Source organism: Garra rufa, chromosome 19, assembly GCF_049309525.1.
Source record: "Garra rufa chromosome 19, GarRuf1.0, whole genome shotgun sequence".
NCBI lineage: Eukaryota > Metazoa > Chordata > Actinopteri > Cypriniformes > Cyprinidae > Garra > Garra rufa.
In genome coordinates, this window is record NC_133379.1 from 5,530,041 (window position 1) to 5,543,052 (window position 13,012).

The following is a 13,012-nucleotide window of genomic DNA, read 5'->3' on the forward strand; positions in this document are numbered from 1 at the left end:
GGGCTAGCTTGGCACGGAGTCAAGGGTGTACTAGAAAGAGAGCACTTCACTTATTATTTCATCAGGTCTCTGGAGTAATGTACACTGGTGATAGATTTGAAGTTTTAATTAAAGTGAATTAAATTTGTAGCCAGTGGCAAATTTATGTTGTTCCTCTGTTCATTTTATCAGAATTTATTTTTTTAAATTGTGGGCATTTCTTGAAATCTTGGCAGAGGCATCAGTCATTCAAGGTACCCTTGAACAGAGCAGACCTTTTTTAAAAAAAAATTGTGGGCATATTGGTACAGCTGTCATTGACTCAATGTTAAACGTTGTTGAAACGCACAGTTAATTTCTTTGCTTTAGAGGCTAATCAGTGCAAGGTAAGTGATATATAGGGTTCAGAGCTGAAATCAAGTATAATACACACCTGCGTAAAAAACCACACACTCAACAGTGTACCCTAAACAGACACTTGATACTATTCCTTTTTACTAGATACGCCAATACCCTCAGCTCCAACAGGCTCCAGACAGAGGCTTTATCTCCACCGTACGGCCCTAGGATTACCTCTCAAAATCCTGTCATTCTCTCATTAAAAAGGTGGATAAGAGGATAACTGTCTGATTGGGAGGGAAGAGAGGGGACCCATAAACCGTCAACACCTCCAGAAGTCAGATTGTTTGATTCGCAAAAGGAATGAGGAAGGATTAGCGTAATGAATTTGAGGGTATTTGGACATAGTCCATGTCCCAATAAAAGACAGTTTGGAAAACCCAGTCTAACGTGAAAGAGATATAATGATTCTTTCTCCCCAGCTGCTTCTTAACAGCTTTTGACAATAAATGTCAGTGTTTTAAGGCAGTTACGGCCTCTAGGGCCTTCTGGACCACTGGATAACGGCTGTCACTCATTGATTTTGCTAGGCAGCCAGTGACTTACCACTCAGATTAATAATTAATTTGGCAGATATTGAAGCACACCCTTGGGGAGGGGGCATTGAGTGGGCTGAACACCCACACCTCCAGCTTTGCTCTAACCTGATAGAAACATTGTCTTGTGGTGCAATTGACTTTGATTAATTAAGTTTACATAGATTTCTTGGAAACTTCATAAGAGAGAATTAGATAATGTTTTGAAAAATGATTCTAAATAAATTTTCTTTAAAAAGTATTTTTATAGTTTTAGTTCTTTTACTGTCTAGACATAATTGAGCTCGCCTTTTGTTAGAACACCAGTAGGTTCACTCCTTTTCCCCAGCCCATTCATGCAAGGATTTTCTTTCTTTGTTGCTTTATCCATGGTCTGACGTTTTTCAGTTGAATTCTGAACCTTTACCTAATATTTGAGCTGAATACCTTGTTTTTAATGCACCTTTGCTAAGCTGATGAAATTCCCTGGGAAGGGCATTTATCAGGTTATTGTGGGGATTTCACCTTTTGTTGTTGCAAGTCCAATCCTGTAGGCCAGTCAGAGATAAATGGTTTTAGAGTGAGTAAAGAAAGTCATGTGGTGTGCACATTTCCAGCAAAGTGAGCAGATTGGGGTAACATTCATATTTGACCTTCATTTATATTCCCTTCCTGAGATAATCAAAGAGAGAGCCTTGCTGTGCTATTCATCTTGAAGCAACACGATCCGTCCCACTCATTTTTCAAAACTGCATGGACACGTGCATAAAAAATGAGAGGGTTGTCACAGCTTGACACATGATTAGCAGCAGCGTCACTTCTATGGCAAGTACACACACAGACAGACTGATTACTCTATGCAATTTATGGATTCGCTTCAAATGATACTGACATATCTTGACACTCGGCCTAGTTCCCTCTTTACCTTAGCTATATATTATTACCTGTCTCCTGTGTCCTTGACCTGCCCTCCTGAAATCCCCTTATCCTAGTTTTCCTTTTTTATCCTTTGTTCTCTCACCATTTCTCAGCCTCCCACTCACCTTTTCTGCTACTCTGTCTTTGTCCTTTATCATCCGTTAGTCTTTCAGTGTCGTCCCATTACTTATTGTGTATCCAGAAAGTATTCACAGCGCTTTACTTTTTCCACATTTTATGTTACAGCCTTATTCCGATTTTTTTTTAATTCATTATTTTTCTCCAAATTCTACAATACCTTATAATGACAATATATAAGAAATCTTTGCAAATTTATAAAAAAGAAATGAAAAAAAAAAACATGTACCTAAGTATTCACAGCTGTTGCGTAGTACGTTGTTGAAGCACCTTTGGCACCAATTACAGCCTCAATTTTTTTTTTTTTTTTTTTGAGTATGATGCTTGGCACACATATTTTTGGGCAGTTTCTCCTATTCTTCTTTGCATTACCTCTCAAGCTCCATAAGGTTGCATGGGGAGCGTCAGTGCACAGCCATTTTAAGATCTCTCCAGAGATTTTCAGTCAGGTTCAAGTATGGGCTCTGGCTGGGCCACTCAAGGACATTCACAAAGTTGTCCTGTAGCCACTCCTTTGTTATCTTGGCTGTGTGCTTAGGGTCATTGTGCTTAGGGTCATTGTCCTGTTAAAAGATAAATCGTTGCCCCAGTCTGGGGTCCAGAGCGCTCTGGAGCAGGTTTTTGTCAAGGATGTACATGTACTCTGTACATTGGTGCATTCATCTTTCCCTCAATCCTGACTAGTCTCCCAGTTCCTGCTGCTGAAAAACCAAGTGATGAACAGTGCCTGGTTTCCTCCAGACATGACACTTGGCAATCAGGCCAAAGAGTTCAATCTTTGTTTCATCAGACCAGAGAATTTTGTTTCTCATGCTCTAAGAGTTCTTCAGGTGCCCTTTGGCAAACTCCAAGCGGGCTGTCATGTGTCTTTTACTGAGAAGTGGCTTCCGTCTGGCCACTCTACCATACAGGCCTGATTAGTGGAGTGCTGCAGAGATGGTTGAAGGGATCTCCTCTCTCCACAGAGAAATGCTAGAGCTCTTTCAGAGTGACCATCGGGTTCTTGGTCATCACCCAGACTAAGGCCCTTCTCCCCCGATTGCTCAGTTTGGCCGGGCAACCCACTCTAGGTAGAGTCCTAGTGGTTCCAAACGTCTTTCATCTATGGATAATGGAGGTCACTGTGCTTTTTGGGACCTTCAGTGCTGCAGAAATGTTTCTGTACCCCTCCCCAGATCTGTGCCTCGAAACAATCCTGTCTTGGAGGTTTAGTGACAATTCCTTGAACTTCATGGCTTGGTTTGTGCTCTGACATGCACTGTTAACTGTGGGACCTTATATAGACAGGTGTGTGCCCTTCCAAATCATGTCCAATCAACTAAATTTACCACAGGTGGACTCTGATCAAGTAGTGGAAACATTTCAAGGATGATCAGTTGAAACCGGATGCACCTTAGCTCAATTTTGAGAGTCATGGCAAGGCTGTGAATACTTATGTACGTGTGATTGTTTTCGTTTTTAATTTTTAATAAATTTGCAAAGATTTCATACAGACTTCTTTCATTGTCATTATGGGGTATTGTTTGTAGAATTTGGAGAAAATTAATGAAGAAAATAAGGCTGTTATATAAAATGTGGAAAAAGTGAAGCATTGGGGATACTTTCTGGATGCACTGTTAATCCGAACTCTCTTCATTCTATCTTCATTCTAGTATCTCTTCAAATGTTTTTTTGTACTGGTGTACTCATGCAAGTCTCATTTCTGTTTTTCCGCAGTATGCCTCAGCTGGATGTCTGCTGTCCCTCCACCACAGCGAGAAGCCGGAGCACGAAGAAGTCTGTGAGTTTCGCCCATACACCTGCCCATGCCCGGGGGCTTCCTGTAAATGGCAGGGCTCCCTGGAAGCCGTCATGCCACATCTCATGCATGCCCACAAATCCATTACCACCTTACAGGGTGAGGACATTGTCTTTCTGGCCACGGATATTAATCTACCGGGGGCTGTGGACTGGGTCATGATGCAGTCTTGTTTCGGCCACCACTTCATGCTGGTTCTAGAGAAGCAGGAGAAATACGAAGGACACCAGCAGTTCTTTGCCATCGTGTTGCTTATTGGCACACGAAAGCAAGCAGAGAACTTTGCCTATCGTCTCGAGTTGAACGGCAACCGCAGGCGGCTCACATGGGAGGCCACGCCGCGCTCAATCCACGATGGCGTAGCGGCAGCCATCATGAACAGTGACTGTCTTGTATTTGATACCTCTATTGCCCACCTGTTTGCAGACAACGGCAACCTGGGTATCAACGTAACCATCTCCATGTGCTGAGGTGGCAGCGTAAGGTTTTATCCAGTGACCCAAACCTTGGACAACTCGCTGCTCCCTATCAGACTGCAGGTTCTGAAGGCAACGGTTGGGAGATGTATACATTTCTGTATATTTCTGTGCAAGAGTCATCCGCTAAAGCAGCGCACACTTTCCAGATTCACTAGTAGTTTAGTATGCTAGACGGATGGCAAGAGATGAAGCATGGAGTGTGCAGGTGTTAGCAATCACTTGAAGGCACTGGTGCAATTGAGTTTCGTTTGCACACCCCAAGGACACAAACACCTCAGCTTTCTGATTACACCTTTGATGAAAGTTCAGGTGTGGATGACCACCGTCACAGAATCAGAATGCTAACTTTGGAAGAGTCTAGGCATGAAGGTGTAACTTTTGCCTCAGAAGCTTATAAAACCTATGTGTACAAAAACTGCACTGACTACTTTGGTTTTCATCTTTAGATATTGAGTGAAACCATGGAAATTGTACATGGCAATGTAAATCCTCTGAATTTCATGGTTGTATATTGGCTTGATAAAACAATGCCCATGGTGGAAATGCGGTGTGCATGGTGGAAATAAAATTCACTTGCAAAAATGACTACATAGCCACCATGTTTGTAAGGCAAGAATCTGACCTCTTCACTATGTATTTTTCCTTCCCTCCTTCGACATGTCTGTCGTCAATGTTGCAAGGACGATATTCAAGGACAATACTTAGTTTATTTTGTGGTCCTCTGTTTAAAACTGCTTTATGATCAACACAGATATTGAACTCCATAAAATGACAGAACTACAGCCAACTATTTCAAATTTTGTTACCCATGATCTAATGCCAGAAATATTAATAGATATATTTGTATGTGATACATGATTTTTTTTTTTTATAAAGAGATAGTTGGCCTATAAATGATCTGTTATTTAGTTACCCTCATATTTTATAACATTTATTTGTCGAGCAGTTTAGCAGAATATCTCAGCTGTTCTCTTTCAATACAGTGTACTTGGATGGGACTGGGGCTTAACAACTGCCAAAAAAGACAAAAAAAAGCATCATAAACGCAGACCATACAACCTGTGCTCTATATTGCAAGTCTTCTGAAGCCATATGATAGCTTTGTTTGAAGTAGAGACTGAAAATCTGCAATTGTATGAAAAAGAACAGCTCACACATTTTGCTAGATGACTCCTTTACAGGTTTCAGTAACGCAAGGGTGAAGAAATAACAGTTTCCGTTTTTGAGAAAAACTATTTCCTTTTATTTAGGTGTTCCACCTTTGCTTTTTAGTATATGTTGTCTTGTCAACAATGACTGTATGTAAAAGATTTAGCCTGCGCACAAACAACAATCTGTTTTCTCGTTGATAAAGTGTCCACAATTAATTGGTTTTGTTGTCTTTGTACTTTTTCTTTATATTTGAGGTTATCTTTAAGGTTAAGAAAGGCTTTTGTAAATATATAAACAACTTTAGTGTTGTTGATATTTGTTGTTTTTGTTACGTCTCTTACAAAATGATCGTTAATCTAGTTTTGTTTGCTCTAGTTCTTTTAAACACAGTAAGATCTGAGCAATTTCTCACTCTCCTCTTTGGTCAATGAACCCACAATGCCTTACTTGTATACAAACTCAGTCTTTTAGAGTCTGCCGCCTTCAAGTCAGACTCCGTGTCAAGTTCAGGTCACTATACTCTAAACCTCCAGTGTCTTGAAAGAGACTTTTTCTCATCTTACGAAGTGGCATTAAGAATGGGAAGGACACGGCACGTCATTCTACTTTGCCCCCAAAACCTGCTGCAGTAACAGTTTCACTAACACTGTTTAAGTACGGAACCCAGCCTCTTTTCAAATACCTCTGATGACTTTGGAGATGTCTGTGCAAGACGAGCATTGATATCCCTGAATGTGAGTGGTTCTGTGAAGAGATCTCAAGTTTGATGCACAGCTGATGCTCTCAGCTCTTCTTTATCTGTCTGCTATTTCACTCCTTCTGAAAAATAATTTAAAAATGTAAATTAAATGTTTTATAAATCTGTTGTGGAGCATATTTTTGTTTTGTTGATGAATTTTTGCATTTAAAAACCCATAGAAAGAGATGAAAGTGTGCACGCGGTCAGCATCTCTGCTCCTCGAACATGTGGACAGTCGTCCCCAATGCTTGTTCTTTCTACATGCAGTTGTCATGGCAACTAAATATGCAAATGAGAAATCTAGCTCATTCATTTCTAGAAGAAAATTCTTGTACATTTTTGTTTTTAATTCTATTGATCTGTTTGAAATCCCTTTTGGACACCTTTTGTAGACAATTTGTAGTCAGCGAAGATGTCATTGTATTTACAGGACACAAATCATTCTTCTAAAGATCTAATAAAACACATTATGCAGTTGAACCAAATGGATGGTGACTGTAGAACTTCCATCATTTGAAGTTCTGCATAAAAATATCAAATCCATGTTGAACAGGACAGCGTACCTGCATGTAGATGGCAAGCCCTGAAGGAAGCTCCAAGCTCCTGACAATGAAAAGAATAACAATTTAGTTATAGAAAAACTATGTTCAATTTGCACTTTTTGCCTAATCAGTTTCAATTTCCAAATAATGCACTAATATATTCAGATGTCTTAATTCTGATATGACCATCCACCAGTTATAGCTTGTTGTAGCTTCAAGACAGAGACAAGACATACCATGTCAAAAGAGACCACCAGCCATCTGTCTCTCTCCCACGGCAATTTAGACTCCCCTACACAGAAGTGAACACAAAACTGAATAAATGCATTTTAATGAAGTGAGCAGGTGGTTTCCTGAGATGTGCCATGCCTCGCAATCAAGCCATCACAATCAATATTGAGCATCGCATCCTAATGAACTGGCAAATAAACAAGTCTCCGTCAAGGACTAGAATACTTAACATCCACGGCAATGAAATGATGAGATGCTTTCTGTGCCAACCCAGTGATACAAATACTTGCACATATGAGTTTACAGGTCCATTAATATGAAAAACCAAATGTAAAGTCACTATGAAACATAAGTAGTGACAGATCCTTTCTTCTGTATTGTGATATACATCCGAGTGAAAGAGATTATCAAAAAAGAAGAAATTAAGGTTTTTGAGGAAAACATTACAGGATTTTGCTCCATATAGTGGACTTCAATGGGAGCCAACGGGTTGAAGGTCCAAATTGCAGTTTCATTGCAGCCTCAAAAGGGCTCTTCACGATCCCAGCTGACGAATAAAGGTCTTATCTAGCGAAGCGATCTGTCATTTTCTACAAAAAAAGACAAATTTATATACTTTTTAACCACGAATGCTTGTCTTGCACTAGCTCGACTTCACGCATTATACAGTTACATTGGAAAGGTCACACGTGATGTAGACGGAAATACTGACCCAGTGTTTACAAAGTGAATGTCCAAAGAAAATCAAATGTCCTTTACAAAAAAAGGGAAAAAACAATGATGTTGGATGATTTTGAGTACACAGACAAAGACCTAACCGTACATGACCTTTCCAATGTGATTGCATAATGCATAAGTCATGGACACGCATCACAGAGCTAGTGAAGACAAGTATTTGCGGTTGAAAAGTATATACATTTTTTTTTTTTTTTTTTTTTTAGAAAATGACAGTTGGGATCATGTAGAGCTCTTTGAAGCTAGATTGAAACTGCAGTTTGGACATTCAATCCATTGGCTCTAAGTCCACTATATGGAGAAATTCCTGGCATGTTTTCCTCAAAAACCTTCATTTCTTTTTAAATGAAGAAAGAAAGACATGAACATCTTGGATGACATGGGGGTGAGTAAATTATCAGGAAATTTATATTCTGTAAGTGAACTAATCCTTTAAAGAACTTTATTTTTTGCTTTTGTAATGTTCATGAAGGTGCTGTAGATTGAATTGTTAAATATTATACCATGACTGTGTAATACTATAATTTTTGCACCTTTCTTTTTTTATATATTTGCACCATATTAGGCTCTAAGCAGGCATACACAATTTTCCTTGTGCTAGAGTCAGAGTACTACAGATATTTGAAAATGCTCGCTATTCTCAAGTAAAGGATTTAGAGGTTGACTGGTGCTCTTTTATATGTTAATGACAATAATTAGGGGGCGTTTACAAGGCGGAGACGTGGAACCATTCAGCTGCGCACAATTTCAAGATCATTTGCCATTTATAGATTTCACATCTGAAAGAGAGGTGTACACACATTTATTGTGTGTACGTTGGTTTCTCTGAATCACATGTATGCACATTTGAGAAATGATACTACTTCAAATGTAGGACAGTTTCTATAAATGAGGCCCCTGAATTTTCCACTCGTGCTTCAATTTGACATTATGGTAGCGGTCATATGCGTTATATTATATAAAAAAAAATTGTAAATATAATATTTCCAAAAAGACTTTAATGCAGTGTCGTAGTCGATTGTAGGAAAAAGAAAGGGTTTACTTTAAGCAGACTAAATGACTGAATAAATCTGTCAGATTAAAGGGTTAGTTCAACCCAAAAATGAAAATTCTTTCTTTAACTACTCACCCTCATGTCTTTCCAAAGCCCTAAGAACTTTGTTCATCTTCAGAACGCAAATTAATTTATTTTTGATGAAATCCAAAAGCTTTCTGATCCTCCATACACTCTTAAAAATAAAGGTGCTTTAAAAGGTTCTTCAAGCGATGCCATAGATCAGGGGTCCCCAAACTAAGGCCCGCGGGCCGAATGCGGCCCGCCCCCACATTTGGACTGGCCCTCTGAGCAATGCCAGAAAAATGAAAAAGAAAAATTTTAAATATATGTTTTACTTATATCATATCTGTATTTGATTATAAAGGTTGGCTTTCAAACTAAAATTTCCCTTGGTTATTAACATAAGCCTAATTATTTGTTAAATTCACCAATAGAATGGTACATTCAACATAATGTGTCATCGCAATCGAACAGGTGAAAATTCAGAGCGATGACAAAATGACTCAATAGCATTTGAGGTGAAACTAGCACTGCTTGTGGGACATGTGCGAAAGCAAGACTTCACTCATCTCCCAGTTACCCAAAGTTTTTCAGCTGAGAAAGTCTGAGAAGTCTGTGGAAGCGTTGAAAATGATGAAGGCAGAGTTGTTGTGATTCAAAAAACACAGTGGATTCTTTAATCTTTAATTTTGCTTGACAAGCCTCTCAAGGCTGCGGTTCTCTTGGTTGGTTGTGCATCTTTTTCTTCTACATTTTTTCCTTCCACTCAACTTTCTGTTAACATGCTTGGATACAGCACTCTGTGAACAGCCACAGCTTCTTTGGCAATGAATGTTTGTGGCTTACCCTCCTTGTGAAGGGTGTCAATGATTGTCTTCTGGACAACTGTCAGATCAGCAGTCTTCCCCATGATTGTGTAGCCTAGTGAACCAAACTGAGAGACCATTTTGACGGCTCAGGAAACCTTTGCTGGTGTTTTGAGTTGATTAGCTGATTGGCATGTCACCATATTCTAATTTGTTGAGATAGTGAATTGGTGGGTTTTTGTTAAATGTGAGCCAAATCATTACAATTAAAAGAACCAAAGAATTAAACTACTTCAGTCTGTGTGCATATTTAATACACAAGTTTCACAATTTGAGTTGAATTACTGAAATAAATTAACTTTTCCATGACATTCTAATTTATTGAGATGCACCTGTATATCTTTTGAAAAGAAATGATCAATCTGTGTGGTGCATAACAAAATAAACTATTCTAGCATTAAAAGGCAGAATAAATACAGGTAAAATCAAAATAAAATAATAATAATACTACTAGTAGTAGTCAGTCCAGCCCATGGTGTTTTCTTTTATAAACCGACCTGGCCCTCCATTAAAGAAAAGAAAATTATGTGGCCCTCTCAGAAAAAAGTTTGGGGACCCCTGCCATAGATGAACCATTTTTGGTTCCACAAAGAACCATTCAGTCAAAGGTTCTTTAAAGAACCATCTCTTTCTTACCTTTTTATAATCTGAAGAACCTTCTTTCACCACAAAAAAACCTTTTGTGAAACACAAAGGTTCTTAAGATGTTAAAGGTTCTTTATAGAACCATTTAGACAAAAAAGGTTCTTCTATGGCATCGTGAAGCACCTTCATTTTTTGTAAGAGCGTAGAGAGCAAGAGTCCTACCATGATCAAGGTCCAAAAACGTAATAAGGACTTTTACTGAAGAGTAACTGATTAAAGTTGACTATTTTATGTCCTTACTACGATTCTGGACCTTGATCATGGTAGGACCCTTGCTGTCTATGGACGGATGAGAAATTAATTAGGCTTATGGCTTTGGAACGAATGTTCCTTAACTAATTTAGGATTAATTTTTATTACATGCCGACTTCAAACTAAATTTTGTAAACACACACTACCCATCTCACAGAAATCACAACCATTTTAATAATATTGCATCATATTAGATATGATTTCTTACCTAATTCTACATTCTATAGTTTAATTTGCCATATTAAACTGTGTTGCTGCAGAAAGCTTAGGTTTTGCTTTTGACCTTTTCATTTAACTATGATATTACATTGAGAAAGTAATGAAATAATTGATATGAACATTCCCATGGTAAATATTAACAATTTAGTTTGAAAGATATTGTGACAGTGGCTAATACTACAAAAGACAGATATATCCAAAGACCTGAAGACCTACGGCAGCTGTTTTTATATAGAGTTCCATTAAGAACCAGTGTGAACATTTTTTATCTCTATTTTTCAATAGCTTATTCAAAATGCATTTTAGTGACTGATGTAGTCTAGCATGTGAGCATTGAAGGAGGGACATCACACAGGGGTGACCAGACAACATACACTATTAAAGTTCAGTGCAAACAGATATTTGACCTTTAACCTTAAGTATTGACTTCAGTGTTTAGTGTCTGTGACAGAACAAGATTAATGGAGTCACACCTGCAGTACTCCTGATTGGCCAATTATGGATGCCTTGTATTTGACCATTCATGAACTGAACAGCTCACAGTAACTCAAGGTTATAACAGATTAACTTCACTTAATTTACTGTATCAAAAGCTGTGCTAACTGTAATGTTTTGCTATGAAAGCAATTCTTTTTTTGCTATTTTTTCAATCAGGCTAGATAAATTTACAGCGACAGCTCAAATTCCCAGTAATTACACCACCAATATGTTCTAGTCATCTTCAGTTTTATTGTTCAACTTTGTATTTATTACTATTAAATACTGTGTGTTTATTTACTCAGGGTATATCTATGTAATTGTTTTATCTTTTACTAGGTTATTAAAAATTGTGGCTATAACAATCATCATTATTCAATATTAGCAATAAATGCTGTTTCCTGTTGAGCAGATATAAATGGGTAATGTGCACATCTACTTGGGCTTAACTAAATGTCTAATAGTTTTACAACTGAATCCATAATGATTGGTGTACTTTGATTGAATCTTAATTTTGGAGTTTTCAGTTGACACTAGGGATGCATCAATATTAAAAATAGTCTTTGCCAAAGCCAACAAAATTAAACACAGGGCTGAAGGTCGAAGGCTCATTACCGAACACGGTTTTCTTTGCCAATTTTTTTCACCATTGCATAAATTAAATAGCCAAAATGTGTTTTTTACAGTTTTGTCTTGCTTTTCAAAAAAAAAAAAAAAAAAAAAAATATATATATATATATATATATATATATATATATATTACAAAACAACAATTTAAGTAGACATTATAGCCATACCAACAAAGCACAATTTGACTTAAAATTAATAAGTTAGTAAAATAGTAGTCTTTGGCCATATTTAACACCCCTTTCTTGAATCAGGCATGTGTTTTGTAATGTACAAATGAATGCAGCCTTGCTGAGCAAGTTTTAAATAAAGTTTTAAATGCTTGCTGCATTAGTGTGTGGCTCTATTTAATTGCATCACATCATTGTTCAGTATAATTTATTCAGCCTTTTTGCTCTGAATGTTTGGCAACCAAAATTATTCGGCTGAAAATAGCTAAATAATTTATTTGGCAAAATAATTTATTCTGTATCATTCATTCTGCCTTTTCGCACAGAATGTTCGGCAACCGAAATTGTTTGGCTGAAAATAGCAAAATAATTTATTCGGTATCATTTATTCGGCCTTTTCACACCAAATGTTCGGCAATCAAAATTATTCAGATGAAAATATCAAAATAATTTATTCTGCAAAATCATTTATTCAGTATCATTTATTCGGCCTTTTCACTCCGAATGTTCAGCAACCAAAATTATTCAGCTGAAAATAGCAAAATAATTTATTCGGTATCATTTATTTGGCCTTTTCACTCCGAATGTTCAGCAACCAAAATTATTCAGCTGAAAATAGCAAAATAATTTATTCGGTATCATTTATTTGGCCTTTTCGCACCGAATGTTTGGCAACCGAAATTATTCGACTGAAAATAGCAAAATAATTTATTCAGTATCATTTATTCAGCCTTTTTGCACCGAATGTTCAGCAACCGAAATTATTTAGCTGAAGATAGCTAAATAATTTATTGGGCAAAATAATTCATTCGGCATCATTTATTCAGCCTTTTCGCTCCAAATGTTCGGCAACCGAAATTATTCAGCTGAAAATAGCAAAATAATTTATTCGGCAAACTAATTCATTCAGTATCATTTATTCTGCCTTTTCGCACCGAATGTTCAGCAACCAAAATTATTCGGCTGAAAAAGCTAACCAATTTATTCGGTATAATTTATTCGGCCTTTTCACACTGAATGTTCAACAACCGAAATTATTGCTGAAAATAGCAAAATAATTTATTCGGTAGAAAA

General features: G+C 37.4%; 1 protein-coding gene across 1 annotated transcript; it reads left to right on the top strand.

Annotated features, from left to right (window-relative positions):
- The first annotated feature begins 2,665 nt into the window (after window positions 1–2,665).
- Window positions 2,666–6,254, top strand: LOC141292904 (E3 ubiquitin-protein ligase Siah2-like). The gene is made up of 2 exons (XM_073824954.1): window positions 2,666–2,860; window positions 3,666–6,254. Exons 1-2 carry the CDS (start codon window positions 2,666–2,668, stop codon window positions 4,215–4,217), a joined length of 747 nt encoding a protein of 248 aa, XP_073681055.1. The 3' UTR covers window positions 4,218–6,254.
- The last annotated feature ends 6,758 nt before the right edge of the window (window positions 6,255–13,012 follow it).